This window comes from Trachemys scripta, chromosome 10 (genome assembly GCF_013100865.1).
Source record: "Trachemys scripta elegans isolate TJP31775 chromosome 10, CAS_Tse_1.0, whole genome shotgun sequence".
NCBI lineage: Eukaryota > Metazoa > Chordata > Testudines > Emydidae > Trachemys > Trachemys scripta.
This window is the reverse complement of record NC_048307.1, coordinates 38,330,179-38,350,410: the sequence shown is the minus strand read 5'-3', so window position 1 is coordinate 38,350,410 and position 20,232 is coordinate 38,330,179. Positions and strand designations below refer to the sequence as shown.

The following is a 20,232-nucleotide window of genomic DNA, read 5'->3' as shown; positions in this document are numbered from 1 at the left end:
GGGGGGGGGGGGGGGGGGGGGAAAGGAACCCCAGGCTGGCAGCGGGCTGAGACCCCGGCTGGCAGGATCCTGCAGCCGAAACCCCAGAGCGGGGGTCGGGCTGAGACCTCAGCTGGCAGGAGCTGGGGGCAGAAACCCCAGAGTGGCGGCAGGCCGAGCCAGTCGCTGCTCTGGGGTTCTGGCTGCTGGCCCCTCGCCAGCAGGGGTCTCTACCGCGCAGCTCCACTCACCTTGCTTCCGGTTGGAGGCTCTCTTGCAGACAGGGTCCAGGTCTCCAGCCCTGCTCAGGCCTACCAGCCACCTACTCCACTCACCTCAGCTGCCAAAGAACGGTTACTTACCTTCTGTAACTGTTGTTCTTCGAGATGTGTTGTTCACGTCCATTACACATTAGGTGTACACGCGCCGCATGCACGGACGTCGGAAACTTTTTCCCTTAGCGGCTCCCGTCGGGCCGGCAGGGCCCCCTCCCTCCCGGCAGAGCAGCGCCCCGCTCTAGAGTATATATATCCCTGCCGACCCGACCCCTTCGGTTCCTTCTTGCCGGAGACTCCGACAGAGGGGAAGGAGGGTGGGAAGTGTAATGGACGTGAACAACGCATCTCGAAGAACAACAGTTACAGAAGGTAAGTAACCGTTCTTTCTTCGAGTGATTGTTCACGTCCATTACACATTAGGTGACTCCCAAGCTTACCATTGGAGGTGGGTAGGAGTCAAGGTACAACTGACTGTAGCCCAGCCCGTCCGACCACCGCGTCCTCTCTGGTCTGATGGTGGATCGCGTGGTGGGCTGTGAACGTATGTACGGATGACCAGGTGGCCGCTTTACAGATTTCCTGGATAGGAACCTGCGCCAAGAAGGCCGTCGAGGACGCTTGGGCCCTAGTCAAGTGGGCCCGGATCTCTGGGGCCGGAACGTTGGCGAGCTCATAACATGTGCGTATACAATGCACAATCCATGCCGATAAGCGCTGTGTCGAGATAGGCAGGCCTCTTATACGTTCCGCAATGGCAATAAACAGCTGAGGTCCGCTCCAGGTAGAATGCTAATGCCCTTCGAACATAGAGGGTATGGAGGCTGCGGTGATAAGGGTCCGTATGGGGTTTAGGGAAGAACACCGGTAGACAAATGTCTTGCCCCATGTGAAACTGCGAGACCACTTTTGGGAGGAATTTGGGGTGCGGCCTCAGTTGCACCTTATCCTTATGAAAAACTGTATAAGGGGGTTCTGAAGTGAGGGCCCTCAATTCCGATACCCTCCTGGCCGATGTGATGGCCACGAGAAACGCCACCTTCTACGAGAGGTGCATGAGGGAGCAAGTGGCTAGGGGTTCAAAGGGGGGCCCCCCCCCATGAGCTTAGTTAGGACTAGGTTCAGACTCCACGCAGGGACCGGTGGGCGCGAGTAGGGGAACACCCTCTCCAGCCCCTTGAGGAATCGGGCTACTGTGGAGTTGGTGACACTCCCAACTCCCCCGGATGGAATGCCGAAATGGCAGCCAAATGCACTTTAATCGAGGCGGGGGCGAGCCCCTGATGCTTGAGGTGCAGTAAGTAGTCCAGGATCGATGGAACTGAGGCCTGCAGAGGCTGTATGTGCGGAGGCTCGCACCAGTGGGAGAACCTCTTCCATTTGGCCAGGTAGGTCGCTCTTGTGGAGGGCTTCCTACTACTAAGGAGAATTTGCTGAACCTGGTGAGAGCACCTGTGTTCCGCATCATTCAGCCAGAGAGATACCACGCCGTGAGATGTAGCGACGACAGGTTCGGGTGGAGCAGGCGACCCCTGTCTTGTGTGACTAGGTCGCGATGGAGGGGGAGGGTGAGCGGGTCGGCTATGGACAATTCCAGCAGGGTCGTGAACCAATGCTGTTGTGGCCAGGCCGGGGCGATGAGTATAATTGTCGCCCTGTCCCTGCGGGTCTTGAGGAGGACCTTGTGGATGAGCGGGAATGGAGGGAAGGCATACCTCAGGCTCCCTCCCCACGGAATCGTGAAGGCATCTGCCAATGATCCCGGGCTGAGGTTCTGAAACGAGCAAAACTGAGGGCATTGACTGTTGTCCTTGGTGGCGAAAAGATCCACCCGGGGAAAGCCCCACCTCCGGAAGATTGAATGCAGGACGTCCTGCCTCAACGCCCATTCGTGCATGTGGTAGGATCGGCTGAGGCGGTCCGCTAACCCGTTTTGGATCCCTGGGAGATACGTTGCAATAAGATGGACCGCATGGGCTATACAGAAGTCCCATAATTGGAGTGCCTCGCGACAGAGGGGAGAGGACTGGGACCCGCCCTGCTTGTTTATATAGAACATGGCAGTAGTGTTGTCCATCAGGACTGCCACGCTGTGACCTTCTATGGTGACGTGGAAGGTCTGACAAGCGAGGCGAACCGCCCTCAGCTCCTTCAGATTGATGTGAAGCAACCTGTCTTCCCTGGACCACAAGCCTTGGGTCCGCAGTTCCCCCAGGTGTGCCCCCCAACCCAGGTCCGATGTATCTGTTACTAACGTCAGACTGGGTTGTGGGGCAGCGAAGAGGATCCCTTCGCAGACCTGCTGTTGATCGAGCCACCAGCGGAGCGAGCCCAACACCCGAGCCGGGATCGTCACCACCAGATCCAAGGGGTCTCTGTTGGGGCGGTACGTTTGGGTAAACCACAACTGCAAGGGCCGGAGCCTTAGGCGGGCATGTCTGACTACATGTGTGCAGGCTGCCATGTGTCCCAGGAGCTGCATGCAACACCTTGCCATTGTCGTGGGGAATTTCTGGACGGAGCTTACGGCCCTCTGAATTGTCAGGAACCGCGACTCTGGGAGGCTTGCCCGTGCGATCACCGAGTCCAGGACTGCACCTATGAAGTCCAGTCTCTGTGTGGGAGCTAACATGGACTTGGGCACGTTGACCAGGAGGCCGAGCCTGCCGAACATCTGTAAGGCCAGCGTCACGTGAGAGCGGACCTCTGCCTCCGACCTGCCCACGAGGAGCCAGTCGTCCAAGTATGGGAACACGCGCATCCTTCTTTTCCGAAGGAAGGCTGCTACCACGGACATGCATTTCGTGAATACTCGTGGTGCTGATGCCAGGCCAAAAGGCAGGACCGTAAATTGGAAATGGCGCTGGTTGACGGTGAAGCGCAGGAACCGCCTGTGGGCCGGATTGATGGCGATGTGAAAATAGGCATCTTTCATATCGAGGGCAGCGTACCAATCCCCCGGATCCAGGGATGGGATAATAGTTCCAAGGGAGACCATACGGAAGCACGTTCTGACCAGAAACTTGTTTAGTTCGCGCAGGTCCAAGATAGGACGGAGGCCCCCTTTTGCCTTGGGAATCAGGAAGTACCTGGAGTAGAATCCTTTTCCCCTTAGGTCTGGTGGGACCTCTTCCACTGCTTCTACTATGAGAAGGGTCTGTACCTCCTGCATGAGAAGTTGCTCGTGAGAGGGGTCCCTGAAGAGGGACGGGGAAGGGGGATGGCAGGGAGGGGGCGAGGAAAACTGGAGGGTATAGCCCGCCTTCACTGTGTGCAGGACCCAGCGGTCCGATGTTATGCGCGACCATGCCCGGTAGAAACGGAACAGGCGGTCCTTGAAACTTAGAGGAGGATCCGGCATGGAATGTGGTACGCTGTCCTCGAGCGTAACTTCAAAAGCCTGGTTTGTTCCCTGGCTGCGGCTTGCCCTGGCCATGACCTTGGCCCTGGTTAGGCGTATTGTTATGTCTCCGCCTGTCATCCCTGCCACGACAGCGGTACGGTTCGTGCCGAGGGCGAGGGTGGTACTGCCTCTGCGGTGGTTGAGGTTTAAAGGCTTGCGCTGTGTCACCGGGGTATGTATTCCTAATGACTTTAGGGTTGCTCGCGAGTCCTTGAGGCTATGTAGTCTGGCGTCCGTTTGGTCTGAGAACAAGCCCGAACCTTCAAACGGGAGGTCCTGCAGGGTGGTCTGCACCTCTGGCGGAAGGCCTGAAGCCTGTAACCATGCCGAACGCCTCATCACTACCTCTGACGCGATTGTCCTAGCCGCTGCATCGGCTGAATCGAGGGAGGCCTGCAATGAAGTCTTGGCCACCGCCATCCCCTCGTCCACCAGGGCCGTGAACTCAGGATGTGCGTCCGGAGGTAGGGAGTCTTTAAACTTGGAGACTGATGCCCAAGAATTAAAATTGTGTCTATTTAGAATCGCCTGCTGATTAGCGATCCTCAGCTGGAGGCCCCCAGACGAATAGACTTTCCTTCCGAACAAGTCCAATCGTTTTGCCTCCTTGCCCTTGGGCGCAGGGGCTTGCTGGCCATGACGCTCTCGCTCGTTGACCGCCGAGACCACCAGCGAACAAGGAGACGGGTGCAAAAAGAGTAAGTCAAACGCTGTAGATGGGGCGAAGTATTTTCTCTCTACGCCTCTTGCAGTTGGTGCACTGGAAGCCGGCATTTGCCACACCGTCTTATAGTTGGACTGGACTGTCCGTATAATCGGGAGAGCGACTCTGGAGGGCCCCTCCGGGCTCAGGATGTCGACCATGGGGTCCTCCTGTTCTACAGTCTCCTCCACTTGCAAGCCCAGATTGAGGGCTACCCGGCGAAGCAGGTCTTGGTGCGCCCGATGATCAATCGGGGGGAGGGCCGGACACTGTCGTGCCCGCTACTGTCTCGTCCGGCGAGGAGGAAGAGGTCGGGGCCTTTTGCCCATCCTCACCTTCCTGCAACCCGTCATCGACTGGTTGTTCCTCTGGGGCCTGTCCCACGGTGTGGGACTGTGACGGTACCGTGCTCGGTGCAGAGTCCGCTCCCTCCCGCTCCTGCGGTCTAGAGATAGTTGCCTCCTTGTGAGAGGGCGGGCGGTACCGCGGAGAGCGGGATCCGTACCCTGATGGCCCGGATCTCGAGGTCCTAGATGGGGGCCCTTGCTGGTGGTAGGCCCAGGGTGTCCAGAACGGCCATTGGCTTGGTTGGCCCCATTGGGGATGGCCAGAGGCTTCGTAGTCTCTACTAGCCTGTGCCCTATGGGCATACCCGCTGTACCGGCCCGAGTCAGTCTCCGACACCACGGACGGTGATCTGGAAGGCCACGGCGGAGCCGTGGAACGGTGCCGGTCCAGGTTTGGGGAGTAGTGCCTCCACAACCAGGACCTGGAGCAGCGTCTCGCCAACCTGGACCTGGATCGGTACCGGTGACCGGGAACGACTACGGGTGGTCGGTCTCGGGGAACGTACCGCCGACGCATCCCGGTGCCGACTCGTGTATGGCTGCTGAGTCGGTGCCGACCGCTTACTGAGGCCCGACTGCTGTGGCGCTTTCTGCGCGGAGGGCAACCGGGAGTCCACGGAGGCGGAGCTCGACCGGGACCGGTGCCTTGAACGGTGCCGAGATGGCGACCGTGATGGGCGCACCATCGCCGGCTTGCCTCTGTGTGGCAGTCTCGGCGGAGCATCCTCAGTTTGTGGAGGGCCCTCAACAGACAATGCAATGAGGGCCTTTGCTGCCTCAAATGTGTCCGGAGTGGAGGGCTGTTCCAAGAGCTCCTCCAGCCCTTCTTCCTCACTCGACGCGCCTATCCCGGGGCTCGACAGGCCTTTCGGCGCCGGAGCCACTACTGGGGCCTGTGCCGGGGCCGTGCCGGCCCTAGGCGCATTCAAAGTCTTCGCCAGCGCTGCCCTCTTATGCGGGGAGCGTCCTCGGGCCTTGGGTTGGCCCTTCGATTTTGTCGGCGAAGACGACCGGTGCCGTACATGCCCCCGTTGGGTCGGTGCCGTGGGCTTTGAGTGACCCACCGGCGCCGGTTCCCGCACCAATGCCGGGGCGCTCCGCACTAAGGCGGACGGTGCCGCCGAAGTGCAGGGCTGTAACGTCGTCTCCATGAGCAGCTGCTTGAGGCGAAAGTCTCTTTCTTTCTTAGTTCTGGGCTTAAAGGCCTTGCAGATCTTGCAGCGCTCTTTCTGGTGAGCTTCCCCCAGGCAGCGGAGACACGAGTCGTGGGGGTCGCTCAATGGCATAGGCTTACGGCACGTGGCACAAGCCTTGAAGCCTTGGGCGTGCGGCATGCCCCGCCGCCCAGGGCCGGTGCCGGGGTTGACCAAACAACCACAGCAGGAACTTTAAGTACCTAATGAGCTGTTAACTACTAAGCTTAACACTAACTACTAAATAACTGATAACTGTTGCAGATAACACTAATGACTATGCTAAGGGACACTCTCAGACGAGAGACAGAGTTGTTCCAATGCCGCCACGGACGGTAAGAAGGAACTGAAGGGGTCGGGTCGGCAGGGATATATATACCCTAGAGCGGGGCGCCGTTCTGGCGGGAGGGAGGGGGCCCTGCCGGCCCGACGGGAGCCGCTAAGGGAAAAAGTTTCCGACGTCCGTGCACGCGGCGTGCGTACACCTAATTGTAATGGACGTGAACAATCACTCGAAGAAGAATCTTGGTTTCCAGCCCTTGCTCATCCTGCTTTCGGGCCTGGAGTCCCAGCAGGCCACCCTTTACATAACACAATAATTTGGTTATATATTACAGACTTATAGAGAGACCTTCTAAAAAGCGTTAAAATGTATTACCGGCACACGAAGCCTTAAATTAGAGTGTATAAATGAAGATTTGGCACACCACTGCTGAAAGGTTGCCGACCCCTGATCTAGCATGTGCAGTATAGCCTCCCTGTTATCACAGTGAGGCTTAGGGTAAAAAGTCAGAAGATTAATCAGTTGGTTCATGTGAAAAGACAAGGTCGCCTAGAGGATGATCTTTGGATAGGGCCAAAGAGTAACCTCATTTTTAAAGAATATTATAAAGAGTGGTGCACCATTAGTGCCACTATTTCCCCTGTTCTCCTTGCTGAGGTGAAGGCTACCAGAAATGCTGTCTTCATTGACAGGTATGTGAGTGAACAAGTGGCCATAGGCTCAAAAGCATGATCTAGTGAGACTCTTTAAAACTAGATTTAGGTCCCACATTGCAGTGGGATGTCTGGGTTGGGGAATGAGGTTCACTATGTCCTTGAGGAATCTTTTTGTAGTTGGGTGGGAGAAATCTGAATATCCCTCTACTTGTTAATAGAAAATTGCTGTGGCCGCCAGATATACTTTGAGTGAACTGAGGGACTGATTGGCCTGACACCTTGAGGTCAACACACACCATGGGAAGGGTAGAAGATGCCAGGGTAATTTGTCTGGAATTGCCCAAACCTGAAACCTAGTTCGCTTCTGCAGGTAAATATGACGGGTAGTAGATTTTCTACTGTGTAGCAGCACTTCCTGTACCGCCATGGAGCGGCAGCATTCTGTGTGTTGGTACCACGAAGAAGCCAAGCCTTGAGCTAGGATATCTGCAGGTTGGGATGGAGAATGTGTCCTTCGTTCTGAGAGAGGAGAGAAGGAGTGGGTTGAAGAGAGATTGGTGGACACATTGTTTCGCCTGTAAACCGAACTGAACCCTGTCTACAGACATCATATGTGAAGTCTGGCATGATATATTACAAACGTGCCAGCTGCCATGTGTCCTAGAAGCTGGAGGCAATGTCTGGCTGATGTTTGTGGACTAGTTTGAACTGTCTCTGAGTGTTGACAGGCTGTGAAATCTGTGTTGTGGGAGGAGCGCACACACATGCAGTGCATTGAGATCAGCCCCTATAAACTCCAAGTACTGTACCAGAGTTAAGGTTGACTTTTTGATGCTGATTAGTAGCCCTAGCTTCATTAATAACCCCCCATTGTCCTGTTGGTTGGCCATAGGGCGTCTTTGAAGGAGTGGGCCCTGAAGAGACAGTCATCCAAATATGGGTAGATCATGATCCCCAGGGTGCATACGTGAGCCGCTACTGTGGAGAATACTCTGGGAGCCAACAGAGGCCAAAAGGGTAATGATTCTGACCTAGGGTAAGCCAGAGGAATTGTCTGGAAGAGGATAGAATCGGTATGTGGAAATAGGCATCCTGAAGGTTGAGAGCTGAGAACCAATCTCCTTATTCCATAGATGGAATAATCACTGGTAGTGTGACCATCTAGAATTTGTTGAGACTTCACATATTTCTTCAATGCTCTAAGATCCAGTATGGGTCTCCAACCTCCCTTTTTCTTGGGGATCAGGAAATATCAGGAATAAAATCCTTTGCTTCAGAGATGTGCGCGAACAGGTTCTATGGCTCTTAGAGATAGGAGGTGATTTATTTCCTGTCTTAATAGTCTCTTGTGAGAAGGATCCCTGAAGAGAGAGACAGATAGGAAGAGTAGAGAGGGAGGTGACGTGGACAGAATACCCATGGGAGATAAATTTCCAAAACCCATCTGTCGAATGTTGTGTTCCCAGTTCTCATGGAACAGAGCCAGACAGCATCTAAAGGGATGTGAGAGGTCGAGAGAGCTGGTGTTTTAGAGTGTGGCATCAAAATTGGTGTTTTGAGGTGGAAGGCTATGACATGGAGGCCTGATGGTTTGCGGCTGTAGCAATGTGATGGGTAATTGGGCGGAAGTGACTTCTGTGATGGCTGAGGACTAAGTTTCCTTTTTTGTCTGGGCATATAGATCCCCAGCAACTGAAGTGCGACTGTGGAGTATTTCAGAGTGTGGAATGCAGCATTGGTCTTGTCTACAAACAATTTCAGGCCTTTGAAGGGGAGGTCCTTGACCATCATCTGAATCTCCTTCGGTAGTCTCAAAGATGCAGCCACGATAGCTGTCAAGATCGAACAGGCTGCAGTTTCCACGGCATCTAATGCGGTCTGGAATGCTGTTTTTGTACGATGGCCTGAAATTGGTCCCTATGTGACTCCGTCAGGTGATCAATAAAGGTGTTAAGCTTTGCGTAATTTGTGCAGTCATATGTGGCCGCTAAGGCTTGGTAGTTTGCAACTCAAAATTGCAAAGTTGCAGAAGAATAAGCCTTCCTCCCAAACCAGTCAAGTCTCTTCTGATTCCTATCATAAGGGGTGGATTTTGAGTAGTCCTAGTGGCCATGGGAGTTCACCGAATTCACCATGATGCAATTAGGTGGTTGGTGGGAAAAGACATACTTCTTGTTGGCCCATTTGCACATTGGTTTGGCCGATGCTGATGTTTGCCACATGAATTTGGCTGGATCCAAAAGCCCCTCGTCAATGAGGAGGGCGATCTTTGAGGAGGAGGGTGTATGTAAAATGTCCAGCAGCTTATGGTGGGTGTCCCTCACCTTCTTGAGAGGTATTTGTAATGTATCTGCACCCTCTTTGTAAGATCCTGAAAGTACCTAAAATTTTCTGTCATGGAAGAAGGAGGGGACATCACTGCCTCATCTGGAGAGGAGGAAGAGAAATTAGTTGATGGTGTGGTCTCCTCTTTTAGCTAGATCTCCTGTTGTTCGGATATTTCCTCAGGAGGTGCTGAGGCTCTAGATGTAGAGGCAAAAGGAGAGCGCCTCACGGATTCCCAGTGGGTTCCTGTGATGGGATCCCAGGGTATCTGGAACTGGGGCACTGCTGTGCCGCCTTAACTCTCCAGCCTGGGCTGTCTCTCACAATGCTTTGCTAGTGACAAGCAGCAAACCCCTCTAGGTGAGGTTATCACTCAGTACAACAGCATGTGGAGCCCCACACCCAGCTGAATTGCACAAATGTTCCCTGAGCCACTCATGAATATCACAGAGAAAGGAACCAGCAAATCTGCCAAGCCCCCAGAACTGTATCGTCGTGACCAGTATACGTTCATTACCCGGTCCACCCTCTCTCAGTGTGGAGAGGACACACACCAGCCTTCGTAACCTGAGCAAAGATTTCCCAAGCACTTCAACCAAAAAACACCGTTTTAGGTAAAATATAAAACAGATTTATTAACTACAGAAATATAGATTAAGTGATTATAAGTGGTAGGCTTAAAAGTTCAGAGATAGTTACCAAAGAAAATAAAAACTAAGCACACAGTCTAAATCCTAGACCTTATTAGACTGAGCAATATTTGGATCAGTTTCTCTCATCCCACTGGATGTTGCAAGTAGGTTACAGTCCTTAATACACAGGCTTTCCCTTTAAAGCCTTGCACCAGTTTCCTCAGTTCAAGTCTTTGTCTTCCCAGCATTCTTCTTCCCTTCAGCATAGGTGGGAGAAGAAAAAGGTGAACAGTGTCATCACAAGGACCTAATTTTATACTTTTAGTCCATGCCCCTGGAAAAAATACTAGCCCAGGCATGCCTGATGGGCCTTGCTGAGTTACAGGGTTGAGCAATCCCCATTGTGTGGTGCTTCTCTTACACAGTTGTAAATCCCTTGTTTACAACTCCCCTGCTGATTAATGGTCTTTTAACACCCGTATGGGTGTGGATCACCTCCTTTGTTGCCACTAGAGAACTAACAATGGATGATGCCCAAGTTTGCAACATATTTCAATAACACTGCTCTACAGCCAAAATGCTTCTGAAATAAACGTAGTCAAACTTTACTAATTCTGGGTCACTGAGAACGAAAATGATGCTTAAAATTGTTGATTGGCTCTAGTTTTCAAGATATGCTATTGGGTCAGAATATACGACCCTTGACTTGGGAATGGCGGAGGATAAGTGAGTTATAAAGGGAAGGGATCTCAATTTAAACCAGAAATGACTAAAATACATCTTTGACTGGATCTATGAATAAATCTATGACTGGGTTTGGACAGTACTTGCTTTTTAGGCAAAACAATGAATGATGCAATCTGAAGCTGGTATTGCGTCATACAGGATATGAATTGCATCATGTTATTCCTAGATGTCATGGATGATGCAATGATAACGAAGCTTACATCACTCTGCTGAAAAAATTGCCCTATATCAGCTCTAGAAATCATACAGTGTCATGCTCTCTTATTTGTCAGTGTTTGGTTTTGCAAAGGGACACATTTCTGTTTAGCCAAAGTGAGCCGAGATGCCTTGTACTTCTGTGAACAGTGCAGATCACCACAAACATAGCAGAAGTTAAGTGACTTTTGCATCACAGAAGCGCAGTATAACCACTATGGTTAAGAAAGCCTATCACCTTTATTTTGGCCGCAAAATTGGAGATCAGGACAAGAGGTGGGCCCCACACCTATGCTGCAACACTTGTGCAACAAATCTTCGCCAGTGGTTGAACAGGAAAAGGAAATCTATGCCTTTTGCAGTGCCAATGATTTGGAGAGAGCCAACAGACTATACCAGCAATTGTTACTTCTGCATGGTGCCTCCAGTTGGGAAAGGTGTGTCAAAGAAGAAAAAAAGTGGACTGTGCATTATCCAAACATTCCATCAGCTATACGCCCAGTACCCCACGGAGAAGGACTGCCGGTGCCTGATGCACCAGAATCACTCTCATTTGAGTCAGACGAGGAAGAGGATGAAACTTCTGGTCCTGAACCATCAATGTCACAGGACCCACATTTTCTCCCATCCTCTGAACCACACCTCATAAACACAAGGTGAACTGAATGACCTTGCCCAAGAGTAAGGCAGAGCTGTTGGGCTCCAGACTACAGCAGTGAATCTCCTGGCAGGTGATGTTAGGGTTTCCATGTTCCGTGACCGTCCAAAGGATCTTGTCCCATTCTTCTTCATGGAACGTGATCTTGTAGCCTGCAACAACATCGATGGTGTGATGGCAGCCCTCAACATCGTTCACGATCCAGATGAGTGAAGACTGTTCATTGATTCATCGAAGACAAGTCTTAAAGCTGTTTTACTGCATAATGGCAATGTTTTGCCATCAATTCCAGTGGGTCATGCAGTCCATATGAAGGAAACCTATGACAACATGAAACAACTTTTGAGGTACATAAACTATGACCAACATCAGTGGCAGCTTTGTGGCGATTTGAAGGTTGTTGCTCTCTTGCTTGGTCTGCAGACTGGATACACAAAGTACTGCTGTTTTCTCTGCCAATGGGATAGTCGTGCAAGAGATTCCCACTACATCAAGAAAGATTGGCCACTCCGACAGTCATTGGAGCCTGGGAGGAAAAGTGTTCAGCATCCACCACTTGTTGAATCAAGGAAGATTTTGTTACCACCCTTACACATCAAGCTGGGTCTGATGAAGAACTTTGTCAAGGCCATTGACAAAACACAAGCAGCTTTCAAGTACCTCTGTGGAAAATTTCCAAAGTTAAGTGAAGCTAAGATAGAGGAAGGTGTCTTTGTTGGTCCTCAGATTCGTGAACTTCTTCGAGATGATGCATTTGACCATGCACTGCGTGGCAAGGAAAAGACGGCATGGAAAGCCTTCCAGTTAGTGGCAATAAATTTTCTCAGAAACAACAAGGCAGACAACTACAGGTTGTTGGTGGAAAACCTCCTCAAGGCATACAAAAGCCTTGGTTGCAACATGTCACTAAAGATACATTTTCTGCACTCTCATCTAGACTTTTTTCCACCGAACTGCGGAGAAGTGAGCGACGAGCACAGCGAGCGATTTCACCAGGACGTTGCAACAATGGAGAAACGCTATCAGGGCAAACGGAGCCCATCAGTGCTTGCAGACTATTGCTGGACAGTGACAAGAGATGCTCCATTTAATCAATACAAGAGACAAGCGAAGAAGCGCCGAGTAAACACTGAATAGGACTAAACTATGTACATAATAGTTTTTTGCCTTTTGTTTCATAATAAATTTTATTTATAACACCTTTTTGGTGATTTTTAAAGTGTTACATAAACAGGACAGGTGAAATATCATGTAAAGCAACCATAAACACATGAAAAGACCTAGGTTTACAATTTATGATTAAAACTCTACTATCTACACAATATACATAGACATAAAATGTAAAAACTTAAATATCTTAGAAACAGTAGCCAATTAGTTGTTTTAATTGTCATATTTGAATTCAGCACATCAAAATACATAATAAATAGCACATTTTATCTCTGAAGCAGACGACTTCTCAAAAATTGTAGACCAGTGTAACCACTACACAGCAAAATCTCATAAGATCATACACACTGATGTACATATTTTCATCAGATCATGATTTTTTCTATGATATATTATATGGCATGCTTTGTATGAAATATCAAAATCATATATAAATGATGAATATGGGGATTACAGGGCACTACTTTGAGGTACACAGTTCTACAGTGACCCTGGATGCCTGGGAGGCCTGGTGTGGCCACTGTGGCAGTGGAAAGGGCATGGGTGGCAGAGCCCATGGCTGGTCATACCGTGGGGTTGGGATCCAGAGTGAAAATGTGCCTGGGAACGTCTGAGCTGATGGTGGGAGGGAGCATAATATGAGTGAGAGAGAACCTCCTGCTGGCCGCTATCATTTGGAGGTGCAGATAAGGAGACTGGAGGCAAACTGCTCAGTACTGGTGGTGATTTAGGGTTTGAGACGCATACTGTACTGAGTAAAGGAAACTCTGGGGTTTCAGATATCACCAGGTTGTTAGAAAATCTGAACTCCTGCAGTGCCATGGTCATCAGTACTGTCAGGGCTTGCCAGTGCTGACTCGTCAGTACCGAAGCAATCGGCGATCTTGACCAGGATGAGCGGTCCAATGAGGTTTAGTTGGTTTTGGTACTGAGGGTTTCCGTATTGGTGCCAACTTCCCATAGGCAGTACGGTCTGTGCTTCTGTCTGACAGGCGGTACCACTACCTCAGCACCCGTGCCCAGAGGGTCCTTAGGTTTACTCCAGGTGTCCTCACTGGATGACCCACACGACTTGTTTAGGAGCCATCGGTACCAAAGTGACTCAATGTGATGGGGATCTCCTCTAGCTGGTTAGGGACTCACTGTGAGGGCTTGTGGCGCTCTTTTTGGAGATGTTTCACAGGGAATCTGAAGGTTTCTTCCTTGGTTCACCCGCTTTGGAAGTAGAAGGCTGCAGTGATGGCTCTCATCGCTGAGGAGACTCAGGACCCAGGTCAACTGCAGGTTGCAGAGCTCCCACCATCAGAAGTAGTTTTAGCTTTATTTCTCAGTTTTTCCAGGATCTGGCTTTCAGTTGCTGGCACAAAACACACTTTTGGGGAATGTGGGCCTCCCTGAGACCCCATATGCAGCGGGACTATCCATCTGTTACAAGTATGGACTCCTTACAGGAGAGGCACCCCTTCAACCTGAGGGAGCTGGGCATGCCCCTTGATGGGGGCAATCCTCAGTAAAGGGGGAAAAAATAAAATAAAAGCTTGTGGGGGTGTGTGTGGAAGGTAAAAATAGCAATGGACCCTATCACCTAAGAAAACGCACACAAAAACACTAAGGCTATGTCTGTGCTGCACTTTTGTTAAACTTCTGTTGGTTAGTGTGTGGGGAAAAAAACCCCACCCCTAACTGACAAAAGTTTTAGTGACAAAAAACACTGGTGTGGACAGTGCTTTGTTGGCAGGAGATGCTCTCCTGCCAACAAAGCTTCTGCTTCTCATGGGGGGTGGCTTTATTTTGCAGGTAGGAGAGATCTCCTGCCGGCAAAGAGCAGCTACACTGCGTACCTTAGCCGCTGTAAGGTACGCAGTGTAGACATAGTTTAGATCTTTAGAAATCCTTTATCTTAGTCATTCTTAAAGTATCTGTGAACTGACTGCTAATCGCGCCATCTCTAGCCAGGGGTGGTTGAGAAGGAAGTAAAGGCGGCTCGCCGCGCATAATTAATTAGCCTACAGGCAGAGCACGATGAGAGAGCATGTGTATAGGCCGAACGGACACTGCTACTGAAGATCTCCGATCAGAAACACAGGGACGCATACACACCTACAGTGGAGCACCCATAGGGACACTACTCAAAGAAGAATCCTTGTTCCCTACGACTCTTCAGTTTTATTTCCACAGAGGACATGACAGAGGAAGCTAAACTCTTATTTTTAGGTTTCAGAGTGGTAGCCGTGTTAGTCTGTATCAGCAAAAAAAACGAGGAGTGGCACCTTAGAGACTAACAAATTTATTTGAGCATAAGCTTTCGTGGGCTAAAACCCACTTCATCGGATGCATGCAGAGGAAAATACAGTAGGAAGATATATATACACAGAGAACATGAAAAAAATGGGTGTTGCCATACCAACTGTAACGAGAGTAATTAAGGTGAGCTATTATTAGCAGGAGGGAAAAAAAAAAAAACTTTTGTAGTGATAATCAGGATGGCCCATTTCCAACTGTTGACAAGAAGGTGTGAGTAACAGTAGGGGAAAAATTTAGCATGGTGAAACAGTTTTTACTTTGTATAATGACCCATCCACTCCCAGTCTTTATTCAAGCCTAATTTAATGGTGTCTAGTTTGCAAATTAATTCCAATTCTGCAGTTTCTCATTGGAGTCTGTTTTTGAAGTTTTTTTGTTGGAGTATTGTGACTTTGAGATCTGTAACTGAGTGACCAGGGAGGTTGAAGTGTTCTCCGACTGGTTTTTGAATGTTATAATTCTTGACGTCTGATTTGTGTCCATTTATTCTTTTGCATAGAGACTGTCCGGTTTGGCCAATGATAATAGCTCACCTAAATTAATTACTCTCGTTATAGCGTGTATACATCTTCCTACTGTATTTTCCACTGCATGCATCCAATGAAGTGGGTTTTAGCCCACAAAAGCTTATGCTCAAATAAATTTGTTAGTCTCTAAGGTGCCACAAGTACTCCTCATTCTTCTTATTTTTAGGAAAACCTCACTGACGGTCTACACAGCAAGCAAGCAAACTCCAGACTCAGCCAATTTCTCTGACCTGTACCACCAATGGCTTCCGCAGGTGCCTGTTCCGCAATCTCCTTGGTTTTGGCAAGAAGTAGTCTGACTGCATCTGGGAGTGGGGGGGGGGAGGGGGAAGAGGGAGAGAAAGAGAAAGGAAACACGTTACACAATATTTTGACCATCCAGTCATGAAAAATTCCTCCCTACACTCTGTTGATGAATAACGTATCTATAAAAGACACCAGAAATAAAACAACAGCTCTTTACCAAAACACCCCAGCAAGAAGCTGGGAATGGATCACTTGATTACCTGTTCTGTTCATTGCCTCTGAAGCACCTGGCACTGGCCACTGTCGGAAGACAGGATACTGGGCTAGATGGACCTTTGGTCTGACCCAGTATGACCATTCTTAAGTTTCAAACCAGTCTAAAGTTCTTCATGCCAAAACTACCTGCAGACCATATATACCTCCCTCATCTTTGGTGTATGTACAGCGTATTGAAAATGTATATTATTCTAACTGCAGGCTGCTTAAAGTTAGACTTCAATGAGGGAAAAGCTCCACTGAACTATGTACACTATGTTTAATTTCCCTAAACTAGAAATTGATACTTTAAGGTCATCTTCCAGGTCTCTGCAGCATTGAAGCAGCTTGGTCCAACTGACCGGGCATTAGACTGGGAATCAGGAGACCTGGGTTCTATTCCTGAGTCTGCTCCCAACTTGCTGTGAGACTCTGGGCAAGTCACCTCACCACTACATGCTTCTGCCTCCCCTGCTCCCCCATACTTGGTCTGTTTGTCTATCTACACTTAGGCAGTTTGGGGCAGGCCCAGTCTCACTGCGTGTTTGTAGAAGGTCTAGCACAATGGGGCCCTGATCTCTTTTAGGGCCTCTAGGAACTACTCCAATAACTTTTTCTGTCAGGAATACTCATTTTGTAAACTAAGCAATACATTCTTTTACCAGTTTTATGGGGAGGAAGCTCACTCCCAAAGGAAATGTTTTACTAACTACTCATCTATCATGGTTTGGTATGAGGTTACTTACCTGTTACTGGAGGTTCCTGGAGATGAACCTATATTCCGCTGTGGATTACACATGCACAACAGGCACTCAGAATTCGAAAGTAGTGTCTGTTGAGCCACACATACGCCCCAACTTGCTTCGTGCTTCTGTCTGTAGTGACAAAGGGCAGGGCAGATCGCATCTCCAGTTCCTTCTCCAATGTGAATCTGGTAGATCCGAAGCAGAGGAGGAGGAGGGCGGGAAGTGGAATACAGATGGTGACCACCCATCTCGAAGAACCTCTACTTAGAGGTAAGTAACCTCTTCAAGTGATGGTCCCTATCGTATTCCATCGTGGATGACTGACAAGCAGTACCTATGTAGGAGGAGGGTGTGAGGATGACAACAGAAGGGTCGTGTGGAGAACCACCATGTGAAAGGAGTCATCTGCCACCAAGTCCTGCACCCAGGTGTAGTGTGTGGCAAACATGTGGACAGAACACTCCATGTGGCTGCTCTAAATAGGTCTATGAGAGACACATCTTGAAGGGATACCTTTTGGGGTCCCCTCCAGTTATATGAGATAGGTATATCTCCATATAGAAGATAGTTGCTACCATGGTTGTGCCGGTCTATGTGGTGGTGCATAGGAGTGGTATGGGAAAGGCGATTCTTCCGTCAGTTCAGATTCATCCGAACAAGAGGACTGGTTCCAAAGGCAGTACCACTGGAGCCAATGGAGAGGTGTATAGCATACATGTGAGGGGGCGACAGCTCCTGTACCACAGGCAGGTCTTATGGCAGAGATCTGAGTTCCCTGGAAGTGGAAGGACCCGATGGGAGGAGATGACTATGGATCCAGTAAAGCAAAGACATCTTGGGGTGCAGCCACAGATCAGGATCTCCCTGGCAGAAGGGACACTACTGTCTCATTTTTGGCTGCTGGTACTGGTGCTGGAGGGTCTCACGTTTTGTGAGGTGCCGGAAATGGCGGTACCAAGAGGTTCACTGCCTGGAACCAGTGTTCTCACTGTTTGTGGGTCTTTTTCTTGTGCCTGTGGAACGTAGAACATATGTTGTGCCATTGGGCCAAGCTGGTGGAAGGAATGTTTCTTTGAGGTAAGACTTGGAGGAAAATTTAATCACATGCTTATGGGAGTGCTTCCTAATCTCCCAAATAGGCCCCTCCCCCAAACGGCGGAGCCACCCCCTGACATCAACTCTGTGGGGGTGGCTCCGCCGTTACCAGAGTTGGATGTAGTAGCAGCATGAGGCACACTCCTCACTGATTCTGGCAGATGTATGGGGCATTCTCCAGCCTGGGTCTCATGGCCTTCTCCAGAGATATTTCCAGAGACAAAGTGCTTGACCTTCTCTGCTACAGCTGGGAAAAGACTGACAAACACTGCACCTAGCTGCAATGAGAGCTTCTTCCAGGCTGTAGAGACAGCATTGGTGGTCATTGCTGACTGAGAAGGATTGCGGGCAGGAGGTGCAGTTTGAAATGCTGGGCATAGTCCGGTACTCGAATGAGGTATAGGGGGCATGGGGACTAAGGGTATGTCTACACTTACCTCCGGGTACAGCGGCAGGCAATCGATGTTCTGGGATCGATCCCGGAAGTGCTCGCTGTCGACGCCGGTACTCCAGCTCGGTGAGAGGAGTACGCGGCATCGACGGGGGAGCCTCCCTGCCGCGTCTGGACCCGCGGTAAGTTTGGACTAAGGTACTTCGAATTCAGCTACGTTATTAATGTAGCTGAATTTGCGTACCTTAGTCCGAAGTGGGGGGTTAGTGTGGACCAGGCCTAGGGGAAGTTGCTGACCTCTGTTCTGAACTGTTAAAACTACAACTAAAACTGAAAACTATGTACAATTAAAGGTATTAGAGCTGCATCAGAGATGATGACACTGAAGGTTCCAACCCAGACCACGTAGCGGTGAGAAGGAACTAGAGATGCGGTCAGTCTGCCGTGACTTTTATCACCTCGAACGGAAGCACGAGGTGAATCAGGGTGCATGTGCAGATCAACGGACACTTCTTTCAAGTTCTCTGACTCTGGGTGCATGTGTAACCCACAGTGGAATACAACAGGGACCATCACTCGAAGAAGAACAAGTAGTTATTGAGTCAACAAAACTTGATGGGACATTTCAAATTTTGATAAATAAAGATAGATATCAACTAGTTTTTCTACATGTGTAAATAAGACAGAACTTTGGCTTCAACTGGTGAACTTTGCTAATTAAAGTGCCAGCGAGATGGCATTCTGGCTTTCAAGTTGGTGTAGCTTTGAAGCTCAGCTGTATGCTCAAGCACCTGACAAGCTTCTTCCAGTGTAATGCCAGGTCTGAACACTGCTGGAGGCATTTCTTCGTAAGGAAGATGATGCTTTTTAATATTCAAATCAGTCAGTCATTCTTGGACTAGTAGCATTTTAATCCCCACCAGGAGCTTAGTCAGGCTCCAGCATGCTACATTTTTTGTTCACTGGTCTCTGTAAGAGGCCGTGCCTGCCTGTAGTGCCCCTGCTGGCCAAGTGTGGCCCTGTAGAGGCCTGCCTCAATTTCCCCTTCTTTCAGGACTCAAACTCCACACAGGCTCTCTCATGGCTAACACCATCCTTGCTTCAGACTGGTTCAACAAACAGTTCACAGCAATTCTCAAAGTCCCACAATAAAGTCCACCACCACAACACGAACGTTCATATTCAGCCAGTTCCGGAGCTCTTCTGTCCCACTCTGCTCTCCACCAAGCAGCCGCTCCCTGTGCTTCCTAGCTGGAGCTCAGCCTTCTTCAATTCTTTTTCTCTGGGTCAGAAAAATCAGCAGGCAACCCCTCTTTGGGCTCTCTTGGCCCTCCCCTGGTTACTCTGGGTCTCCTGTGGGAGCCTCCTGCTCTCTACAGCCTCTGTCACAGCTTCTTCCTCTAGCTGCACCCTTACCTCTCTGGGTTGAGACATCTGTGGGTAGCCTATCTTCTCCTGCTGCTGTCTCCCCCTATATAAGGCCCAGGTGCCATCCCTTAAACCCAGTTGGGCAGCAGGTAATCAGTCAGAGGTACACTGGACCCTGCTCCCTCTTAAAGGTGCCAGTCACCCTGCAACAGTTTCACTTACACTAATTGTGTCCAAGTGCTGTCGGAAGGTCAGTTCTGCTTCCTTGCTAGGCACGAACAGCTTTCCATGTCGGCTATTGGGTGGCAGAGTCGTGGGAACTGCAAAGAGCCCACCGTCTGCATCAGCTCCTCCAGAACTTGAGGGACCAGCCGCCAAGAGAGGTCTAGGGGGGTTCCTCAAACCTGGAAGATTTTAATCAACCATTTAACAAAATAAAAACTAATGGAATTATATTTAGTAGATGGAGAACAGAACTGGGAATCAGGACTCCTAGATTATATTCCTGGCTCTGCTACCGACTGACTCACTGCGTGACCCTGGGCAACTCTCAACCTTTGTGTTTCAGTCTCCCCATCTATACAATGGGGATACACTTATCTACTTCACAGTGATATTGCAACTCATTCATTTGCTTTGAGATCTTTGGATGAAAAGAGTTAACCAAAAGCAACACATTAATACAGACAGAGACATCTATGGATCTGATTCAGAGTCTCACATGACTATACTGA

General features: G+C 49.8%; 1 protein-coding gene across 3 annotated transcripts in view; it reads right to left on the bottom strand.

Annotated features, from left to right (window-relative positions):
- CRAMP1 (cramped chromatin regulator homolog 1) overlaps positions 1–20,232 on the bottom strand; it is a 125,160-nt gene that overhangs the window by 21,953 nt on the left and 82,975 nt on the right. For all 3 annotated transcript variants that reach the window (XM_034784554.1, XM_034784552.1, XM_034784553.1), the window contains exons 12-13: positions 19,721–19,902; positions 15,628–15,702 (exon numbers count right to left, since the gene is read on the bottom strand). In XM_034784554.1, coding sequence (XP_034640445.1) covers positions 15,628–15,702; positions 19,721–19,902 — 257 coding nt within the window. The remainder of the gene's footprint in view (positions 1–15,627; positions 15,703–19,720; positions 19,903–20,232) is intronic.